The sequence below is a fragment of the Schistocerca americana genome, chromosome 3 (genome assembly GCF_021461395.2).
Source record: "Schistocerca americana isolate TAMUIC-IGC-003095 chromosome 3, iqSchAmer2.1, whole genome shotgun sequence".
In the NCBI taxonomy this organism is placed as follows: Eukaryota; Metazoa; Arthropoda; class Insecta; order Orthoptera; family Acrididae; genus Schistocerca; species Schistocerca americana.
In genome coordinates this window covers 573,837,245-573,861,863 of record NC_060121.1, presented here as the reverse complement: position 1 = coordinate 573,861,863, position 24,619 = coordinate 573,837,245, and the positions used below count along the sequence as shown (strand labels likewise).

Below are 24,619 nucleotides of genomic sequence, written 5' to 3'. Positions count from 1 at the left end.
ATCGAGTAAAACAGAAGTGATATCTGGCGTTCAGCAAGTTATTGTTATAGGCCGTCTGCTGTTCCTTACCTACCTAAACGATATAGGAGGCAAGTGAGCAGCCGTCTTAGGTTGTTTCCAAATGATGATGTCGTTTATCGTCCAGTAAACTCACCAGAAGATCAAAACAAATTGCAAATCGATTTAGAAAAGATATCTGTACTGCGAATATATTGGCAATTGTTCCTAAATAATGAAAAGCGTGTGGTCAACCACATGAGTTCTCAAAAGAATCTGTTAAACTTAAGTTACACGATAAATCAGTAAATTCTAAAGGCAGTAAATTTAACCAAACACTTAGGAACCACAATTACGAACAAGCGGAACTGGAAAGAAAACAGAGAAAATTTTGTAGGGAAAGCAAACCAAAGACCGTTTTATTGGCAGAAACGTACAGATTTTTAAAGAAACTGCTTGCACTACTATTATCCGTCGTCTTTTGGAGTATTGCTGCGTGAACTGGGATCCCTACCAGATAAGATTAATGTTCAAAGAAGAGCAGCACATTTTGCATTATTATATGGGCGAGAGAGTGTCACGGACATGATACAGGATTTTGGTGGATATCATTAAAACAAAGGAGTTTTTCGTTGTGGCGGAATCTTCTCACAAACTTTCCATCACCAACTTTCTCCTGAGAATGCGGAAACATTTTGTTGACGCCAAACCCCTCCCCCCCTTTTTTTTGGGGGGGGGATGAGGGTCATCAGTCTTCTGGCTGGTTTGATGTGGCCCTCCATGAATTCCTCTTCTGTGCTAGCCCCTTCATCACAGAATAGCATTTGCAACCTACGCCCTCAATTATTGGCTGGATGTATTCCAGTCTCTGTCTTCCTCTACACTTTTAGCCCTCTACAGCTCCCTCTAGTACCATGGAAGTCAACCCTCATGTCTTAACAGATGTCCTATCATACTGTCAGTTCCGTTCAGTGTTTTCCACATATTCCTTTCCTCTCCGATTCTGTGCAGAACGTCCTCATTCCTTACCTTATCAGTCCACCTAATTTCCAACATTTGTCTGTAGCACCACATCTCAAATCCTTCGATTCTCTTCTGTTCCGGTTGTCCCACAGCCCATCTTTCACTACCACACAATGCTGTACTCCACACGGACGTTCTCAGATATTTCTTCCTCAAATTAAGGCCTATGGTTGATACTTGTAAAATTCTTCTGGCCAGGAATGTACTTTTTGCCATTTGCTAGTCTGCTTTTGATATCCTCCTTGCTCCGTCCATGTCTATTTTACTACCTAGGCAGCTGAATTCCTTAACTTTATCTACTTCATGACCATCAATCCTGATGTTACTTTTCTCACTGTTCTCATTTCTAGTACTTCTCATTACTTTCGTCTTTCTTAAATTTTACACTCAATCCATATTCTGTACTCATTAGATTGTTAATTCCGTTCAGCAGACCATGCGATTATTTTTCACTTTCACTCAGTATAGCAATGTTGTCAGTGAATCGCTTCCTTGATATCCTTTCACCTTGAATTTTAATTCCACTCCTGAACCTTTCTTTTATTTCCATCATTGCTTCTTCGATGTACCGATGCACAGATTGAACAGTAGGGGGGAAAGATTACATACCTGTCTTAAACCCTCTTTAATCCGAGCACTTCCTTCTTTGTGGCCCACTCTTGTTAATCCATCATGGCTCTTGTATATATTGTATATTACCCGTCTCTCCCTAAAACTTACCCCTATTTGTCTCAGAATTTCGAACATCTTGCACCATTTTACACCCTCCAAAGCTTTTTCCAGATCGACAAATCCTATGAACCTGTCTTGATTTTTCTTTAGTCTTGCTTCCGTTATCAACCGCGACGTCAGAATTGTCTCTGCCCCACCTTTACGATTTCTAAAGCCAAACTGATCGTCGCCTAACACATGTTCAATTATCTTTTCCATTCTTCTGTATATTATTCTTGTCAGCAACTTGGATGCATGAGCTGTTAAGTTGATTGTCCGATATTTCTCGCACTTGTCAGCTTCGGAACTGTGTGAATATTTTTCCGAGAATCAGATGGTATGTCGCCAGACTCATACATTCTACAGACCAAAGAGAATATTCGTTTAGTTGCCACTTCCCCCAATGATTTTAGAAACTGTGACGGAATGTTATCTATCCCTTCTGCCTTATTTGATCTCAAATCCTCCAAAGCTCTTTAAATTCTGATTCTAGTACTGGAACCCCTATATCTTCTAAATTGACTCCTGTTTCTTGTTCTATCACATCAGACAAATCTTCCGCCTTATAGAGGCATTCAATGTATTCTTTCCACCTATTCGCTCTCTTCTCCACATTTAGCAGTGGAATTTCCGTTGCACTATTAATATTAACATCCGCGCTTTTAGTGTCACCGAAGGTTGTTTTGACTATCCTGTATGCTGAGTCTTTCTTTCCGACAATCGTTCCTTTTTCGATTGCTTCACATTTATCATGCAGCCATTTCTTCTTAGCTTCCCTGCACTTCGTATTTATTTTATTCCTCAGCGACTTGCATTTCTGTATTCCTGAGTCCCCCGGAACATATCTGTACTTCCTCCTTTCATCGATCAAGTGGAGTAATTCTTCTGTTACCGATGGTTTCTTAGCAGTTACCTTCTTTGTACCTACGTTTTTTCTTTCTGACTTCTGTGATGACTCTTTTTAGAGATTTCCATCCCTCTTCAACGGTACTGCCTACAGAGCTATTTCTTACTCCTGTATTTACAGCCGTAGAGAACTTTAAGCGTATCGTCATTTCTTAGTACTTCCGTATCACACTTCTTTGCGTATAGATTCTTTCTGACTAATGTCTTAAATCTCAGTCTACTCTTCATCAGTACTACATTGTGATCTGAGTCTATATCTGCTCCTGGGTACGCCTTACAATCCTGTACCTGATTTCGAAATCTCTGTCTCACCATGATGTAATGTAACTGAGATTTTCCCGTATCATCCGGCCTTTTCCAAGTATACCTCCTCCTCTTGTGATTCTGACGCCAACCTGCATAGGGAAAACCGATCATGATAATGTAATAAGGAAAATCGGAGCTCTCACAGAAAGATAATTGTGTTCACCATTTTTACGCGTGTATTTCGAGATTGGAATAATAGAGTATTATTGTGAAGTGTGATTTGCAGAGTAATCATGTAGAAGTAGAGGTATACGAGACGTTAGCGCAGATAACTACGATCCAGCTTCAAATAAGGAAAGTAAGAGATGGTTTATAGTAGTCATTTATGAGTAGGTGGTATGAAGTTGTGGATTAGGTTCAAAATGGTTCAAATGGCTCTAAGCACTGTGGGACTTAACGTCTGAGGTCATCAGTCCCCTAGAACTTAGAACTAATTAAACCTAACTAACCTAAGGACATCACACACATCCATGCCCGAGGCAGGATTCGAGCCTGCGACAGTAGCAGCAGCGCGGTTCCGGATTGAAGCGCCTAGGACCCCTCGGCCACAGCGGCCGGCTGTGTATTTGGGGTCGTAGTGTGTCAGCATTGTTATGTCACCAGTCTCAATGGGGAAACATATCTAAATCAAGCGCTCAAGAATTCTCCAGGATATTTTGAAGAAGATAAAAGTGTATGCAAAGATTTTCGCACACACGTTGTCCCCGTACAAAACCAACGACGCGTGGATGCCTCCCACGACTGGATTGAAATACAAACCGCGGACAGTTCGTTTCTGTAAAAAATCATCATGCTTTACGAGAACTGGTGTTATTAATAGGAAACTATCACAAACCGATAGTCAGAAATTCACAAGAAATGTTAACGTGTTAAAGACATAACCGACCTCGAAGCCAATGTGACATCCCCAAGAAGGGCTTTTCTGGCAGTTTTACTTGGTTAAATGAACGTTGTGAGCGTTTTCCTCATGTGGTGGCGGTGGGAGGGGGGATGAAGAACACCTGAAGCATTAAAACCACTATTATAACTTTTCTCTGTTTTTTTTTTCTTTTTATAATCAGGTCTCAAAACGTTCTTGGGATATGCTTAGGTACACCATGGTATGCTGTCCACAAGGTGGTCGAGACGTGACTTTTGATGCCTGTCCCTCTCTTTCGGTTGCGGCTCTACCGAGGTCATCCATTACTCGAAGAAGGTTCTTGCGCGAATTCCTGCAAGTCTTAAGTTTTTCCAAGTTTTGTCAATCGGATTCACGTCAGAAGATACAGTATGGTATTACATTCAGTTCGTTCTGGTTCCCTGGAGAAAAATGTTAACGAGATGGACATGGCGAGCTGATATACATCGCCTTAAATGAATTTCTGGCTGAACGATATGTCTCCAAAGGACACAGCTCCCAGGTTTCCCTCGCTTTGATAGGCGGCTGACATCGTGATATAGTGAGCCACCTTACTGATGTGCCGGGGATTACACGTCTCCTCACTCCTCTAGGGTGATTATCAGATGACAACAAAATCCTGAACTCTCCGACTGAGAGAACTCGACGCTATTGGTCCAAGTTCTGTTCTATCTCTGTTACACAAGACATTATTTGTCGTGTGGACATGGTTACGTACTGTTCATTCGACCCAGTCATTCTACTTGTCTTTTAAAAACACCACGCAGCTCTGTCTGATTCTCTTCAGAATACCTACTCTTGTACTAGACGAAACAACACTCGTCAGTACAGTGGTGGGCTTTTAGCTTTACTGTTGTAGGAGGCCGATTTGATAGTGCAACATACAAAATGTTAGATCACTTTTTTTTCGAATTGAACAAAATAAAAAAAAATTAGCTTTGTTACCATCCATGTGCACAGCAATGTCGTGAGTATTTACTACTGTCACAGAACATCTGTATCACTTGATACAGAGTAAGATAGTAGTCTCTTCTCACAGTGTACAATTGAAAATTTATGCAGAGTACCGTCTAACACAATTGTTGCACTGATGGCTCGGTAGAAAGACCATGCTGTCATATTCGGTGATGATTGTTGACTGGGCTCAGCGGCACTTCGCTCTGCCGTTGGTAAGCGAGCTGATGTCGTGGCGTGTGGAAACTCTTCTGGGCGTGTCTACGCCATCGTCTCTCATTCCTCGTTGCTTCTGGCGACGACTATGTTTACTTGTGTTTTCGTCGCGAGGTACCAACTTTGCCGCAGCACCTCGTTCTTTGAACAACGCCACACCTACGAACCATAATTGGTGGCAGCAAATCTCTACGATGCCCCTATTCATTGTTCTGTACTTGATATAGTGACAGTATGTTTGGAAGTAGTCGCTGTGATGTACTGCAGTTAGGCGATCAGCTTCCCGTGCTCTTGTCGGAAAATTTTTGCCATCAAAGGACACTATACACATGACGTGTGCTTAAAGTTACGTTACCTTACCAGGCGTGGTCGCAGTCCGAACAGTGTACAAACGCCGCAGTTCCCGTTGACGATTGGAGACTAGGTGCATTCTACTGAACTGCATTGAGAATGCAGACTAACCTCCATTACACAGGAGCCTGTACCTAATAATTGTATGTGGTTAAAAGGATATTAAGAGAAGTAAAACGAACTATGCAAGATTTTTTTTTTTATTTCTGATGTTCATCTGCAGTCAAGAAATTGAAACTCAAAGCCTCATAGGCATATAGGGCATTGTAAAAGAGTCATCGTCTCAAAAGGAAAATGAAATGATTACAGTAGGAAGTAACTGCTGTTGTGTGAATAATTCAAAGAAATCATGGGAAAACGAACCAAAAACGCCAGAGGTATACTTATTACAACTACCAAGATTGAACATAACATTCACCCGAAAGCGGCAGAAACACGCGAACAATATTAAGCACAGAAAAAAAGGAGCAGAATTAAAGATTGCTCCTTAGTCTACATTTATTTCATAGACACGTACCCGTATTTTGCAAAGTTGGTCCAGAGACGTAACACGTTTCTCCGTACTCGGTCCTCCTCGGACTCGGGATCCAAATTATACTCAGTATCCTTCCGCACAAAGAGAGACGGCAGTTCTCCGCCATGTATGACGCCTGAAAAAATGGTTGTTTTTCTTATTCTCATAGAGAGACTAATGAAGATGAGAATATGAAAGTACAGGTTTTACATAATACTCTTTTGCAGACATTATTACATTTAAGATTTGTTCTTGGTCTAGTTCCACTAACAAACTCTAGAAAGATGATTACATGGAATTCAAAGATGTGACTATAAAGAAGTTCTTTTACGACAAATAAAAGTTAAGGTCACACACCAGGCACTGTACTGTGACTTGAGGAGTACAGACGTAAATTTATATACAAATTCTGTTCTTATGGTTACCCATTTAGCGCATTGCAGCATACCTACAAACTGGGCCCCAAGTTTCGTGGTCATTATTGGTACTCTCCTATTAGTTATCTGGATTAGCCGTATCACACCATACTCATTACATTGCAAACTGAGCATTTTTGGAGGGATTTATATTCATACATTGCAAACTGAGCATTTTTGAAGGGATTTATATTCATAACTGGTTTTTTAATAAACAGTTCAACAAGACTGCTACTCGCAGGCTGATTCCGCAAGTATCAGACGACAAATCGATTGTTTCCGGTGCAGTTCTCAGTCGTTCTTAGGATTTATGTGCCAATTCATCTCATTTCTATATTATGTGGAAAATTGAAGCTACACAGTGATTGGACGTCAGAGATAAATGTATTATCTCTTACAACTCGCTGGTTAAGTTGGTTCAAGACTGAGGAAGGCATGCCCTTATGATCACCAAGAAGTAAAGCTCTGTGGTTTTCTGACCATTCTTTGATCGACGACAATTTCAGCTACTAATTCAATATGTTCTGAAACCTCTATTATAAGGTAGGGATCAGGATTTCTTAGGTGAGCTAACAGATTCACTTTGAAAATGGCAAAGATTTTCCGTTTTAAATCCTTCTCACAGGTCCAGAAGTGTAATCCATGGGTTTTAGCGCGATATAGTATAGCCAGAAAAACTGAAAAATGCACTATAAATTAAATTATTCCGAAACAAAAACAGTTCATATCAATTTAATTTTTTCACGTGAACGGTACAGTCAACAGCAGCAGAAAGACTAAGTCAGAGGCTTGTTTTCTCAATCGAGAGAAATCCATGGCAGTTACCTACATGAGTACACATATATAGCGCGTCGCGGAGGTTACCTTGCACCACTGTTAATTAGTTACTTAGTTACGTTTTCCATTGATCAACAGCACGGAAAAATCGTTATGATGTGGAATATGTCAAATGCCAAGAAATTCACACTATCTATCTATATATTATATATCTAAAATGGCACAAAATGCATATATTATATGTCCAGATTTATTTAGTCATATTCAAGAATTCATCTATGGTATAGAAGGAGTTGTGAAGGAGGTATGATTTCAATTTGTTTTTGAAACTATTACTACTGTCTGCTATACATTTTATTTCATCTGGTAATTTACCAAAAACTTTTATAGCAGCATATTTTACCCCTTTCTGTGCCAAAGATAGGTTTAGTAAAGGATAGTGTAGGTCTTCTTTTTTTTGGTATTGTAATCATGAATGTCGCTGTTGATTTCAAACTGGTCCATGTTGTTGAGAAAAAATTTCATTACTGAGTAAATGTACTGTGAAGCAGTTGTAAGAATTCCTAACCTTTTAAACAAATGCCTACAAGATGTGCGACTATGAACCCCACACATTATTCTAACTGCTTTCTTTTGAGCAGTGTATACCTTTTGCCTAAGTGTTGAGTTGCCTCAGAATGTTGTTCCATATGACATCAGAGAGTGGAAGTATGCAAAGTATGTTAGCTTACTAATTTCTACATCCTCAGAATTGGTAATTATTCTGATTGCAAAAGTTGTTGAACCTAGTCGCTTTAGGAGATCCAAAATATGAATTTTTCAATTAAGGTTCTCATCTATATGTACTCCCAAAAACTTAGTATGCTGTACCCTGGCTACTAACTTCTTTTGATGTGTTATGTTTATTGAAGGAATTATACTTTTTGCAGCAGAAAATTGGATGTACTGTGTTTTTTCAAAGTTCAGAGCAAGCCCACTCGCAGCAAACAACTAATAACTTTTCCAAAGACCTTATTTGTACCATTTTCTATCGGACTTTCTATTACTGGGTTAATACTTATGCTTGTATGATCAGCAAACAGGGTCAGTTCAGCATCTTGTTTCACATAAGAAGGGAGATCATTCGCGTATATCAAGAACAGGAGAGGACCCATGATCGAACCTTGTGGAACACCTAATGTAATTTCACCCCATTAGATGAAGTGTCAAACTCCTCTTAATCACTTGAAGCATATACAGAGACTTTTTGCTTCCTGTTCTGTAGATATGACTCAAACCACGCATATGATATCCCATTTATACCATAGAATTGTAATTTCTCTAACATAATGTCATAGTTCACACAGTCAAATGCTTTGGATAAGTCTCAGAATATTCATAACGGTGACATTTTACTATTTAAAGACTAATATGTGGACAGTGAAATTGTATATTGCCATCTCAGGGAACAGCATTTCTGATATCCGAACTGTGATTTATTAAGTATCCCATTACTGTTGAGATGGCTAACCACTCTTGAGTACATTATCTTCTCAAAGATTTTTGAAAATGCTGTAAGCAAGGATACTGGCAGGTAATTATTGACATTTGTGGTTTCCCCTCATTCTCTACAACATTCCACTCGCAAAAGGAGCGAGAGAAAAGACAGTCTATATGCTTTCGAACGAGCCTCGATTTCTCTTTTCTTCGTGGTCCTTAAACGAAATGTACGTTTGTGACTCTGGAGTAGATGCTGTAGAAACGAACAAATTGATATGGGGTACATGTGGTCTATGAAGCCGGGAAACCGCTTCAAACTGGCCTACAGAAGACATCCAAGCTACGCCACATGAGCATCGCCCGAGATTTTGGCTAAATTCGTCCTTGAATATTAAAACCCCTTGTTTTTGCATTTACAAAGTGTAAAACTGTTGTTTGTTTAAATTTCATTTAAAAATTATCGTGAATTTTAACAGCACAAACCACCAGGCTTACACAGGTTAATTTTGAATCGAATTTTACACTAATTAATTGTTGCATAACGTGTACTGAAAGATTTTTTCATTCATTTCCCTCACGAAAAAGTTTAAATTAATGATGTTATCGAAATAACTAACCAAGTCGGTGACGAAGGAAAGCAAAAGGATTCTGGAAAACCTTTTCTGCGCATGTGCGCTGTAGCTTAGGTGGCTATTCTAGGCCACTTTGAGGCAGTTCCCCAGCCTGCATGTGTCTTGCATTATACTGTGAGTCTCGACTTCCACTACACTACTATGGTACGTTGTAAATAGTTATCGTTTATACCCCTGCGTGCGGGAATCACTGCGCCATTTTCCAGTCGCTTGGGACTTTCTGCTGGGCCAGAGATTCACAATAAATGCATGCTGAGTATAAGGGCAGTGTGGAGGAGTACTCTCTCTGAAACCGAATTTGGATTTCATCTTGACTTGAATTAAATTTGTTCAGCTCTTTAGGTTGCTTTTCAGCGCTAGAGATGGCCATTTCTGTGTCCTCCACACGGGAGTTTGTGCTGTTGATGGTATCGCTGCACGATCTTCCTGCATGAAACGTTTTTTAAACGCGAAATTTGAAACTACATTTTCGTGCTGGTGCGTTTTATTGCCACATGAGACTGGTGTACGTGTATCTCAATACAAGTCATCGATCCTTTCCGTAATCAGGAGGACAATTTTGTAGAATTTTTGGCTACATCGTTTCCCTGACATATGACGATGGAAGTTGTATGCTTTCCATTGATAGAGGAATTAATACCAACTTTTGTCTGTAGATATTTCAGCATTCTGTTTTAAGCCGGCAGTGCAGCAATCTTGACGCGATAATGATCCATTCACATATTATTTTTTTATTCTGTGGTAAAGTATTAAATTTCAAATGAAAACCTGGGATAATGAATCTCAGATTGTCATTGAGTGATGGAAGAGGGAAGGCAAGAGGCAAGAATTTATTTATTAATAATTGTGAAAAAAGTTATTACATGTGTACTTGAAAGAACGTCTGAGCTGATATCCAGCTTCATGGTCCAGGGAACCCAGTACTTGTGAAACTGATATGAATGTGAGTCTAAGAGGGACAGCATTGAAAACTAAGGGTTGTTCGCAAAAAAAAGACGGACAAATATAAGACTGTAGTAGTGAGGTGTTGTTATGTATTCATTCCAGACACACCGATCTGTTATTGCATCACGGATTTCACGTTTACTATCAGTATTTTTTTTAAGGCTGTTAGGAAGTTATTCGGCCGCGCAGTGAAACAGAAGTAGCATAAACGTGTGTTTGTTCCCAGCATCAATGTACACCGCGACGGCCATTCTCCAGGCCATCCAGCACGCATGCCGGCGCTATGTCGATGGCGCTCTTGACGTCCGCTACCCATGGTCGTGGACGGATTTAGCAGCCGTGTGGTACACGAGCAGGTGGAGAAACGAGTGCAGCCCGCTCACAACCTCCGGATCTTGACCGGCTATGCACCCACAGGCTTACCTGTGGCATGTAGTGTGCTGGTTGCGATAGCCGACACTGTATGTTAGATGCCGAGCAGCAACGGCACCGGTCACGCACCAGCGGTCGACAGGTACGGTAGCCGATGACGTCTAGATGGCTAGGAGGCCGCGAGGACGCACCACCCTCAGTTCGACTGCAGAAAGGTTGCAGTCCGTTGGCCAAGGGCAGAGGTTGGCCACACATCGGCTTTTCTCACCGGAAAAGGTTCCCTGTGCAGCAGTGCTTCTGGCCACAACTTGACAAGTTGTCAGCGGACATGCAGCGAGCAGACTTCCATCATCCTAAATATTAGTATGGTTTCCCTTGAACACAGACACTCATTCTCTCCAGTTGAAGATGCAGACTAAATGACTGCACCACTGAATACCTTGAGCCTGTAGGCTCGAATGTTAATACATTTATTGCTACTCTTCAGGAGTAGGCTTATTGGAGGGGGGGGGGGCGAATTTGTTCCACATTACTCATCCCTTTGGCTTTTCGTGGCTCGCTCCAGAGCTCCCCACTGGGTACGAGCTGATAGGAGCTGTCATATTTGCAAACGTGTGAGTTTTCGCAGCACGCAAGTGCTCCAAGTTACAAGACGTTATACTACGTTGCGGCGTTAGTGGGTATTCGTGCTTCGCTCATCGGCGGTGTCGCAAAAGCAACCGGCAGCAGTGTTTGAAATAATGTAGGAAGCTCTGCCGCGTGACTACTTGATTATAGGACTGAGTTACTCTTTATTACCTGGCAGCCGTCGGAACAAAACTTTAAAAAATATTGCAATTCGCAAGCTGAGCTTTTATAGATTAAATTAATATGAAAATGAGGTTATTTGTTTTCAGGAACTTTGTGCAGTGTGCAGTTTTTAAATCGCTACGTGAGGCCAACACAGACATTTATTCTCTGTTCTAACATCTTGTTTTGTAAGGTGCATCCGGAGCGGCCGAACCATTTTTAAGGCAGTCAGGTTCTAAATCTAGGTCCCCACTCATGCTTTCTGTACTGGTAACTTAATTTTTCCAGGTGATTTGTAGCTAACCGCGCTATTTCTGTTGTTCGGCCAAGATTAAAAGAAGAACTTTATTGTTACTGTACTGCACCGTTACGGATTGGAGCTAATCTTAAATACTCTTCAGGAAATGAACGTCTTAATCTGAGTTAGGGAGCCGGCATATTGGGTTCGCTTACTCCACCTGAGACCACCAGAGATGTGTCCAAAGTCAGTATCTGAGGCCACTAGGAAGGAACAAAATGAAAATGAGCGTATGGCATTCTTGGCCGGGAGGCCCCTATTCGGCGAACTTCGGCGGCTAAGTGCAGGTCTTATTTCATTGCCCGCCACACTGGGCGATCCGTGCACCTGTGATGATGATGATGAAATGATGATGAAGACAATACAACACCCAGTCCACGAGCGGAGAATATCTCCAACCCGGCAGGGAATCGAACCCGGGCCCGCTTGCACGGGAGTCAAGCATGTTATCACCCAGCCAAGCAGGCGGACACAAGAAAAGCATTAGACATCAAAGACGAATTTACTTATAAAATATCCGGTAGTGTCCGTTACAAGATATATCAGGCCGTATACTACACCCTCCACCTCGCGACATGTCCTTTATCCGAAAATCACAGAAATGATAAAGAGATGTACTATCAGCAGCTGTACGGCGCCTTAAAATAATCAGACAGGTCTGAAATGCCCCCCTTTTGATGGTAACAGTGACCTGTTTTATCACAATCTCAATTTTACAATTGCCGAACGAGGTGGCACCATGGTAAGACACTAGATTCGTATCTGACAGGACGCCGATTGAGATCTCACTATGGAAATCCAGATTGAGATTAATAATAGGGCTGGAATGGTTCCTTAAAAACCGTTTTCCTTCGCCGCCTGTCCCCAGACTCGCTTATGCTGCGTAGCTAATGACGTCCTCCTTGACGGGGCGCAAAACTTTTGACTTTTGTCTGTGAAATGACTTGTGAAAACTGTCCGTAAAAGTATTTCGGCTGAGTGATCAAAGTTCCTAAAAACATATAGTCTGATTAAAAATAATTTCTCTGTCAACATGTAGAAAAGCTGCTGTGGATTTCATTTACTTTATATTTGCTTAACTTTTAACTAGTAACACGTTAAATTACAAGGAAGTTTTATCTTAAAGCCTTTTCTATTTTACGAGTCTGTGTTTGTGCAATAGAATACAAATTAATGTAGAGCTTACCCCACGGTGAAGTAGGCACGTCCACTCCTGCGTAGTCGAAGGTGTAATAATAAATAGTCACGTTGGAGATACTGTTCAATTTTCTTATCAACGAATCAGTGGGCTCGAAGGTTCCAATATCGTTGTTAAACTGCAACAACGGGAAAATCATTTAAATACGTTACAGCTTCATGAGTATAACGCTGGCAGTAGAAAGATCTTACAACACCATCTGAACGAGTGAGAAAATGAAAAAAAATAGTATCGTGGTAGTGTCGAAATAATGTATTGAATGTTCCGGAGAATAATTTATTTACTAGAACACATTTTCCTTAGATCAGGTTAAACAACTGGCGATATGATTTTTTGAACAACCCAACAATGACTTCCTGATCCCCAATTGTCTGAAAGTTGCAACGGTATGTTTAATTTATCTTGTCTTCCTTCATTTACGTTTTGATAAGAACTGGCAACCAAAGCTGATGCCGAAGGGAAAAGTTGAAGGACTAGATTAACGGTGAATATACAACAGAAGCTTGAAGATTTGATGATATTTATTGAAGATTAATGTTTTGGGAAAAAGGTGATACAGACAAGAGCAAGTGAAATGGAAACGACATTAAATGAGAAAACATCGCAATGGGCAATAGGGCAGCCGTTATTAATTGGAAGGTTGGAACAACTACAAAAAGGAAACGAAAGTTATAGAGAAAATTCACAAAAACTAGAAAACAAACGCATATGCGGAGCTCAAGGCGTGACCTACTAGAGATGTAACCGAAACAACTGCTCCGACTAAAATAGCGGCAGCGCAAACAATGCAAGAAATATCTGCTCGTAAAGTCAAGAACAAATGAAGAGGCAAAGGTAGTGCATCAAGACATAATGACTTTAATAAAACCCGCCAAGGAGAAAATTTGCACAAGGAAGATAAAGCAAAGCAATAATGTAGTCATCATGGAATCTGCTACGCAAAGTGTCACGGGAAATGTAATGAACAACAAAAAGGTGCAAGAGACACTGATTTGAAACTGATGCAAAGACACAATATACATGGAGAACCTTGAAAAATTAAGAAATGCTTCGAAAGCGGCTTTGAAGTGTGAGACGTGTGTTCCAGGTCGGGACCAAGGGGAAGAAAAGTGGTCCGTCAAGTACTTTATGTGTGCCCTGAGATTAGAACAGCTCTCATGAAAAGACAAAAAGTATATCTTGAGTTTCATTCGGTTTCAGTGAAGGTATCTAGAAGCGAGACGGTGCGTTCCTTTTCAAGATCTTGGTCATTCGGCAAAATATGGTAATAAACAAGTAGCAATTTTTGACATTGTGGCGAAGAAGGTCATACCGGACAAGATTGTAATAAAATCAAATAAGCGGCAGTGTGCATGCCATGTAAATACAGAGGATAATGTGCACAGGGAACATAGATGATTGTCACATTATCAAACCCTCCTAACAAGGCAGATTTTAAGAACGGATTATCGGTACTCCTGTCGTAACACTAGAGAGAAATGAGGACTCTAATGACATCATCAAGTGCCGTCTATGTAAGAAACATAAATCACCATCGAGGTGGAGGAGGAACCCCGAAAGAGCGAGGAATTTCTGACAAAAAGTGAGCAGTAAGTAGCACAGAAAAGAACGTGCGACACAGACCGAAGCAGAGCATCATGCGCTTACGAAAAAGTAGCAAAGACGTTTTTGCCGAAACGTCAGAACTAGGTAGCATAGCAGAGAAGCAAAAACAGAGGCAGATGTAGGTGTGACGAATGATACAGGCGATAAGGTTTTGGTGACATAAACCGGGCAGTTGTACGTAGAATGCAACAACACACATCCTGAGGAATACACTGTCTACTCAAGTAAAAGAAGATCCGCCGATGTAGGACGTGAATCTGCAACAAAAACGGTACGAGACTCAGTGCAGTTCGTACAGGAAACAAACTCATACTACAAGGAAATAAACAATAAAACACAAACCAGAACAGATCCGCGACAGATTTATGAAAGCATAGAGAACGTTATGCATCTCACTAGACTGGAAGAGCCGATGACGCTTACTATAGCGTTAAGACATATAAAGGTAAAAAAAAGAGTATACTACTTTTTCCGTATCTGATTTCGTAGATAGAATCCATCTCAGAGTGAACAATCTGCCAACAGTTGTGGATAACTAGAGACGTTGTTGACGCAGTTTCTGCCAGTGGACATGAATCATTCTCATTAGAGACGTTGTACAAGCACCCTGTGATGACGCATGGTAATATAGCACGGGATTACAGGGGAGCAGGGCAAGATTGTCGAATATATACCCATCATCCCTAATGGTGATCAAGAGAGGACTGCTTAAAGCCATGAGACCGTATACAAGGGCAGGAATGATCACCTCCACGCTGATAAATGCCTAGATAGTCACAAAAGGGAAACGTCTTATGGTAGCAATAATAGCGTTACACAAGGCCATAACACTGACAAAAATATCACAGTACTGTTCAGAACGCGCAATGTAAAAAAACCGGAAGAGAGGGCTGCATCCCAGTTTAATGTATTTTCAGTTTGGTTTTGAGATCGACGAATATCTGCTAAGACTGTCGTGTTCCCCACTGACACAAATGTGAAGTCAGTAGTGCGACATTTCTGCATGACTGATGGCCGTGGAAGACAACGTGAATAAGCCATTATCGAACTCAAGCTACAAGTATTGAATGCGCCTCACAATCCGGAAACCTATGTATCGAGGATCGAAGCAAGGTCATATACTGACGTCACATTAGCAAATACGGCAGCAGCGCGTCGTATCAAGGGTTACATGTTTGAGAGTGCAGTGACATCGAGTGAACACAGTATCGTACACTTTACCATCACTGGAATGGAAATCCAAGACGCCACAGAAAACGTGCGCATAAGGCCCAATCAAGGATGCTGACTGGGAAGAACTAAGAAGAGTGTTTCAGTGTCCAGGAAGTCTATCGCTGGGTGATAATGCAAATTTTAAGGCGCAAGAAATGCCAGTGGCTATACATAGAGCAATGGAGGTATCAATACTTGTCAGCAGAGGTCAGGAATAACTTGCATCTGGATCGAGAGGTAGCAGAAATTAAGACGTGAAACGAGAAGAGCCAGGAAGGTGTACCAGAGCAGCACGACCCAAGAAGAAAGAGTCCGCACGTTTCATAAATAAAGGTATGGTAAACAAAGCTTTAAGGGAGAGTTTTGGGAAACAAAAATAGGACAATGAAAGCAATTCGAGGAGGCTAACTCGGAAATCCATCCTTGGAGTGTACCATAAAAAATAGTGTGCGAGAAAATACGAACACCAATAGTATTATCGAAGGTCAGAATGAATGATGGGACGGTAACAGAAAGTTTGGAATAGTCAGCTGTCCAGGCAATGGAAAACTACTTTCTGGCGACGAAGAAGAAGTGGAGACAGATGTTCAGCACGGGTTACGAAAAATGTTATGGGAAGGCTTGATAATGTGGACAATAAACTTGTGTACCGCTTGGAACAAGAAGAAATTAGGCATATAGTTTTAAGACTGAAAAAGAAAAAAATTCCAGGAGCAGACGGGAGCCATGGCGAAGTAATACAAGCCCTATGTGAACAATAGGGTAGTTTCTTGTGTGAACTGTACAACGAGTGTCCCTTGCAGGGAAGGGTCCCTGCACCTTTGGAGAACCCTGAAGTTCAAGTAATTAGTAAAGGGCAAGGATCCAATGATACCCAAATTCTACAGAATAATTTGTCTTTCGTACGTTCTCGGTAAGATATTTGAAAAAATATTATGCAAAACATTACAAGATCAAGCTACTGAAGCCATCCTTGTTAGTGAGAAGAGTAGAATGAGGAGCGCTACTAAGATTAACGGGTGCCTCTTGCACTACCCCGAATGATGCTTGGTTAATAATTCTAGGAAGATCTACTGAAATTGGAAATTATGGAAAGGGAATCTTTTACTGGTTAAAGAAAGGCAATCAAATGGAAGAACAAAATGTGCCTGTAACTGAGGCCAGTTCGGAAAAGACAATGAAAGATCCAACTGTGGCAAAATGAGTAGGACACTTCATGCACAAGCATCAGCGACGGGTTATAAATGAGATTTGTTAACGCGACGAGTAGATTGATACATTATGTGACTAGCCATGGCCCTTATGCTACGTATCGATACAAAATCAGAAGACGGGTGAATGATAACTGCGCCTGCGCAGGTGTGGGCACACCGGAACTCACATTGTGCGCTGCACGCTCTATGAAGATGCGGCGGATAATGGATGTAATGTTTTAACATTGTTGAATCCCAAAGCAGCTCTAAGGAGTGAGTCGACCTGGCGAATCTTGAACGAAACTATAGCCGCAGTATCCGTGAAGGCCAAGGAAGGCATCAAGAGACAGTCAACCGCAAGCCAGCATGCTTCCATCCAAGCTATATTACACAAAGTACGCGAAAGAACTTGCCCCCCTTCTCCTCTGCAGATGGAGAGATAATAACTAAATAAATAGTTAATACATAAATTATTACTATCCAAGGAAATGTGGCTTCTGTGGCCTATTTCAGCTTTTCAGATAATAGGCTATAATTATGAAGAATAAATAAATAAATAACCAAACCTGAATGTGTATACATACAACTGTCCAATATCAAATGTGCACTAACTACATAAAACCGGCATCCAGTAAAGACAACGGTTGAAATATCGTGAGAGATATTTGCACTTGGAAATGTTTGTGGCCAAACAACATAAAATCTGTTGAAAAAAGTCATATACGATAGATTACTTGTTTGTTGTTCTATACAGCACGAACTGGAGGAAACATACTGTCGTTCACACGGCAGAACGATACTAGCGATTTAAAGGTCGGATAAGACTCTTATTGAGATCAGATTATTCAAAACATGCAATAGTCTTTTCAAATTATGCAGGTCGCATCTCCGATTCCCAGTGAGGCAGTTCCTTCTCTAAATCCTCGCACAAACGAAAAAATGGCTGACATCGAAATAAGTGTCCAAGGAATAGAAAAGTAACTGGAATCACTCAATAGAGGAAAGTCCACTGGACCTGACGGGATACCAATTCGATTCTACACAAAGTACGCGAAAGAACTTGCCCCCCTTCTAACAGCCGTGTACCGCAAGTCTCTAGAGGAACGGAGGGTTCCAAATGATTGGAAAAGAGCACAGATAGTCCCAGTCTTCAAGAAGGGTCGTCGAGCAGATGCGCAAAACTATAGACCTATATCTCTTACGTCGATCTCTTGTAGAATTTTAGAACATGTTTTTCGCTCGCGTATCATGTCATTTCTGGAAACCCAGAATCTACTATGTAGGAATCAACATGGATTCCGGAAACAGCGATCGTGTGAGACCCAACTCGCCTTATTTGTTCATGAGACCCAGAAAATATTAGATACAGGCTCCCAGGTAGGTGCTATTTCTCTTGACTTCCGGAAGGCGTTCGATACAGTTCCGCACTGTCGCCTGATAAACAAAGTAAGAGCCTACGGAATATCAGACCAGCTGTGTGGCTGGATTGAAGAGTTTTTAGCAAACAGAACACAGCATGTTGTTCTCAATGGAGAGACGTCTACAGACGTTAAAGCAACCTCTGGCGTGCCACAGGGGAGTGTTATGGGACCATTGCTTTTCACAATATATATAAATGACTTAGTAGACAGTGTCGGAAGTTCCATGCGGCTTTTCGCGGATGATGCTGTAGTATACAGAGAAGTTGCTGCATTAGAAAATTGTAGCGAAATACAGGAAGATCTGCAGCGGATAGGCACTTGGTGCAGGGAGTGGCAACTGACCCTTAACATAGACAAATGTAATGTATTGCGAATACATAGAAAGAAGGATCCTTTATTGTATGATTATATGATAGCGGAACAAACACTGGTAGCAGTTACTTCTGTAAAATATCTGGGAGTATGCGTACGGAACGATTTGAAGTGGAATGATCATATAAAACTAATTGTTGGTAAGGCGGGTACCAGGTTGAGATTCATTGGGAGAGTGCTTAGAAAATGTAGTCCATCAACAAAGGAGGTGGCTTACAAAACACTCGTTCGACCTATACTTGAGTATTGCTCATCAGTGTGGGATCCGTACCAGGTCGGGTTGACGGAGGAGATAGAGAAGATCCAAAGAAGAGCGGCGCGTTTCGTCACTGGGTTATTTGGTAACCGTGATAGCGTTACGGAGATGTTTAATAAACTCAAGTGGCAGACTCTGCAAGAGAGGCGCTCTGCATCGCGGTGTAGCTTGCTCGCCAGGTTTCGAGAGGGTGCGTTTCTGGATGAGGTATCGAATATATTGCTTCCCCCTACTTATACTTCCCGAGGAGATCACGAATGTAAAATTAGAGAGATTAGAGCGCGCACGGAGGCTTTCAGACAGTCGTTCTTCCCGCGAACCATACGCGACTGGAACAGGAAAGGGAGGTAATGACAGTGGCACGTAAAGTGCCCTCCGCCACACACCGTTGGGTGGCTTGCGGAGTATCAATGTAGATGTAGATGTAGAACTAGTTCTGACTGTGTATAAGTAATTCTGTGAGCGCCTCTTACACCACCACTGGTCACATTGTCGTGATACTTCGATTTAGAGTAAGTCAAGAGTTTCGCAGCACGTATGATGTCACAGTAGGCTCCTCGAAACTTTGCTTAGGGCCTTCGAATACCTCACTTCTTACGTGCCAACGCTGAATTAAAACATCTAAGATAAGACAGGTTAGCTGTCTAATCTAACGCAGACAATCTACATTATCGCTCAGAGTGATTAGCAAGCACAACGGAAATTAAGATTACGTGCCAATTTTAATACTCAGTCTATCACTGTCTCGTATCCCTTTCGGCCCCTTCCATTATCAAGGGCTTCTTTTCAGCACTGTCAGAGGCCCAACCTTTTTTTTTAAGCTTTAATTAGAGTTACGTAAGTCTTAATCCAATTCCAGCGTGTGTCAGTCATCTTTATTATTTCATGCGAGACTATTTGGTCTAATTTCTAAAACTTACAACCATAAATGAAGCCTCCTGATACGACTTCAAAATTATTTTAGAGATATATGGAAAAAACTTATTACTACATTCTGTCGAGAGCTGTACACTTTTCAGATCCGTTAGAGCCACTTCTAAGCTAAATACGAGCGCTCTACAGGTTGTGAACAGATTGTCAGACACTAAAAAAATCTGAAGTTAGCCATTTGCCTTGTTTCATGCAGCACCAGCAAGTCCATTGCAATAGACAGGCACCTCGCCCGAAACGAAACATGTGAAATGGAGAACATCGTAGTTCTTACATCTCTAATATTAAACACATTAAAGTGTCCAGAATGAGATTTTCACTCTGCAGCGGAGTGTGCGCTGATATGAAACTTCCTGGCAGATTAAAGTGTAGTGTGTTTCCGCAGAGAAGATACTAGCTCTACTAACGGCCCTTTCCACTATTTCGAGCTATAGTGATCTCTGAAACTGCCGAAGATCCCACATTGAGCAAAATAATTCACTGAGTAGGAATGGGCTGCAATGAACGATTGTCGTCGGGAAAAGGCATAACCAGCATTGCTGCAAACTATAGAACAACTCTACTATGCCACGCGAGGTAGCCGCGTGGTCTGGGGAACCTTGTCACGGGTCGCACCGCTCCCCTAGTCGGAGGTTCGAGTCTCTCTATTGGGCATGGGTGTATGTGTTGTCCTTAGCGTAAGTTAGTTTAAGTTAGATTAAGCAGTGTGTAAGCTTAGGGAACGATGACCTCAGCCGTTTGGTCCCATAGGCTCTTCTCTTACCACAAATTTTAAAAAAAATCCTCTTCTACCTCCAACGTTCATCTTGCATAAGGACGTTAAGGACAAAAGGATAAAATAAAGATTATGACTGGTACAGACGCACGGAGGCAATCAGCTCTTCTTCGCTACATTTGCAGATGAAACGTGAAAGATAATAACTACTAATGGTGCAAAGCAACCTCTGCCATATATTGTAGAGCTAGCTATAGTTGTACCCATTTTAGACCCGTCTTTGCATATTACCTCAGATCCTTTGTCACTGATTAAAAACAATTAAATTTTGTTTTACGAATACTACTTTGGGAAACACGACTTCACACACACCATCAGGTATATAAATGTACAGGGCCTTCCCAGTAATCAAGGTCGTGATCCACTCATATCCTGACATAGAACACTTATGCCTGCCGCATGAATCTATCAAAAGCTGCTTGCCCTAATCGCACTTAGCCTAACTACTTTCTGGTGTCATTGATACAGATGCAGCATACCCAGATGGGTAAGTGAAAAATAAGTATTCGACTGATCTATGGAGTGGCATCTGTAACTGTTTCGCATCAAAAGAAGCTGCAGGCTGAAGAGTAAAAGCGAATTTTCCGACTCTGCCCGGAAACTGGATAAGACATATCATCTGTAAGCCCCAGAAGCCATCCTAATGCCCTCACGATTGGCATGTACCTTCTACAGATGTGTCTGGCTGACACATATACTGTACAGTTGTAAGCGAGGCAAGAACAAATGAAATTTCTATGAGTTTGCAGCTAACAAGTTAAATCTGTCCTACAAGTATTGTCATTGGGGTACTTTGAAATATCATGTGCTTACATTAACTTAGCCTTCAGATCAGATAACTAAGAATTTCGTCACATGCTATGGTCAGGAACCGCGTGGAATTCTTAAAACCAAAGGAAACATGAGGAAAATGTTTAAAAACTAGCGACCATAGTTTCACTTCAGTAAAAAATAAAACCAATATTCTCTGCACATTTCTCCATTCTTTGAAGAGACACACAGTCCATGCATATTAATGTGATCACTTCTATGTTCAGTGTCAACGTGCAATAACCACACACACTGGCAGCGTCATGTAGCAGCACTAGCAGTGGATGGTATACAATACAAGCCGTGTCGAGTGAAAACTGTTCGCATGCCTCTATGGTTAAAGTATATAGTTCGTGGCAAAATGGCTTTATCATAAACAAGTGCCTGGTTCATGCACCTATGCTGACTGCTGTCCGTTAGCGACGACGTTTGGGATTTTCCCGACAATACTTCAACTGGACGTCCACTGAATGCCGACAGGTGTCCTTTTCAGATGATTCACGTTTTATGCTGCATCGTTCAGACTGCTGTTGCCGTGTAGGACGAGAAACGACAGAAAGCCATTGGGGTCGGCATGGCTCCACATCACTGTAAGTTTCTTCCAGAATCTCAAATCTCACTGACACTCTTTCTCAACGTCCCCCAGACGTCCACGCTACAAGAGGTGATCGTTCAGGCTTTTGACGTATGGTCACTTGAATGTGACTGGACAGTATATTTGAAGTTATAATACTGGAAGACGAGCATAAAATCGAAAACTTTTGCACATAACACGATAATTCCACAAGACGTTAAGCAGTGAAAGCAATACTATGAAAATGTCCGCAGCTCTTGGTCCAGTGGTTAGCATCGTTGCCTTCAGATCACTGGGTCCCGCGCTCAGTTTCCAGTCTGGCCTGACATTATCTTCACTCGGGGACTGGATCTTTGTCTTGTACTAACCATTTCATCTCATCCTCACGAAAAAGACGCTCAAGTCTTCGAAGCGTCGCAAAGTTGAAAGAGTTGCATTAGGCGGCCGAATAATTGCAGACGGTGTCTCCCAACCAGTAATGCCATAAGGTCATCATCATTCCTATTCAAATAACCAAAGAAAAAAGTAAAATAAATACTGTTTTAAGAGCCAAAATGTTTCCGAATAGAACTATGTGAGTGTATAGAGCTCTATATTTATACTAATAATAAATCTGTAAAACTGTCACGTCTGAAGGTTTGAACAAATTTCTCCTAAATTACTAGATATATTTTCTTGGGGTTTTCGCAGGTAACTTCAGAATAGCTTGGGGCACGAAGAATCGGAACCAGAATCGGATCACGGAAGAAAAGATATTGTTATTGAAAGTGGTATTCATACTAATATTATAAACTCGAAGCTAACTCGTTCTGTTATATTTTAACGACTAACCATCTGAACCGATTTCCCTGGAATTTTGTACTGAGATAGATTGGAATCTGAGGAAGCACGTAGGCTACTGTACGAAGTGTATAGTAGAAGATTGTTGTACTATTACGCAGATTAGTTGAAAGCTGTTTACTCTGTGACTTTTTATGTTTATTGCTATTGTGAAAATAATTTTGTTGGCTGATATATGCTATGTGAAACGATTCAAAGTAATGAATACAGTGCTCATACAATCATCTGTTTGTTTAATCCATAGTTCCTCACTATTTGTTGCATGATATACATGTTGTGCACTGTCGTATATTATTCAGTAGCACAAAGAGAAGATTTGCACACCTGCCCATGGTCTCTCCTCTCCCCCCCTCCCCCCTGTACGCAATGATTGGCAAGGCCAATAAAATCACAATAAAATGTAGAAACGTCCTTGGAATTTCCAGCTAACGTAGGGTATGCCTTACGCCTTTCAAAGATAAGGACACAGTTTCTCTGTTGTAGCTCCTACTGCAGTTCTGTCCATACTTCAAGAAATCTTTCTGATTAATTTATTACACTGAGTACACTTACTGCCAGAGTGGAACCACTTATCAATTTCTGAAACCCTACTTTAATTGTTCGCCTAGCCTTTGTCCACGCTACCCAAAAGCTTCTGATGGTCTTGGACTGCCGAGGTGCAATTCAAAATAGCGTTGCAACATTCGTCATTAAACATTTTCTTTTGTCCTAAAGTCAATGAGATGGATGCTTTAGCAGCGCAATGGATCAAGGGTTTCATCCCCTGTGGAGAGGCAGGAAACTCACCGGTTTTGAACCGCTTTTATAATCAAAGCTAAGTGCAAGCAACAAGACATCTAACGCCATGGATGGAAACCATGTCTATAGTTGAACTTTCCAATAACACGATCACAAATACCATCTCCTACAGTTTAAATTCTGTGTTAAGTTTCTCACTTTGCTAGAGCTCTAATTTTATTTACGTGTATAATATGCATGTCACCTCAAATTCTGAGAGCAATTTCACAACCATAACGTCTCATGTGGCTGCTTCTCCTATGTGGTGTTAAACTTCGATGCATGAAACACTTCTTTTAGAGCCAGAAACCTTTCATTTTCTCAATAAATTCATTAACATTCCTTTAATGTTGTTGGTGTCCGGTGCAATCCTTGGAAATACAATTGATTTTCTTCGGAAAGACACATGATTCGTTGAAAATCGAATTAAATATTTTGTGTTATGAGCTTTATAATCCTACATGTCTGGTGCATGACAAAGTTCTTTTAAACTCCCTAGTGAACCAGCCATCTTCCAGCAGTTTATTTATCCTTTATCTTAATGGTGGGTTAAAACAGCTAGATTACTGATAACAGTTGTCAGTTTGGAAGCATTAAACTCTTTGTACTGTGAAAGCTATAACCGTGTACTCGTATGAAGATAAGTCTAATTCTCAGTTTCCTTTCACAAACAGAATAACCATTATTCTTTACTTAGAACACGTTTTCCATACTATCTGTAAGAGGAAAAACTATCAACTGAAATCAGCACAAGTCATCGAAATTTTGTATCAAGAATGCTGAGGTGTTAGTGTAAAAAAATTTCTAAAATTCTCGAAAATAGTCTTAAATATTATTTTATTGAACATGAATTACATTTCTTCAAGGTCGTATTAGCTGTATATATGTTCCTTTATTAGGCAACACAACCCGATTCATATCACTGTAGTCAGATCTTCGGGCGATAACCTGTATTGAATACAAAAAGTGTGTTTTACAAAATTCTATTAATACAAATCACGTAACAGCGAGCAAAAGGAACAGGTATTTACTCACAATTTCTCGCTTCATAAGGCTAGAGAGAATGCACGAT

General features: G+C 41.0%; 1 protein-coding gene across 1 annotated transcript in view; it reads right to left on the bottom strand.

Annotated features, from left to right (window-relative positions):
• The window catches only part of LOC124606232 (fatty acyl-CoA hydrolase precursor, medium chain-like), a 97,260-nt gene that overhangs the window by 4,621 nt on the left and 68,020 nt on the right, over window positions 1-24,619 (bottom strand). Inside the window, exons 8-9 of the mRNA XM_047138208.1 lie at window positions 12,771-12,900; window positions 5,880-6,012 (exon numbers count right to left, since the gene is read on the bottom strand). Coding sequence (XP_046994164.1) covers window positions 5,880-6,012; window positions 12,771-12,900 — 263 coding nt within the window. The remainder of the gene's footprint in view (window positions 1-5,879; window positions 6,013-12,770; window positions 12,901-24,619) is intronic.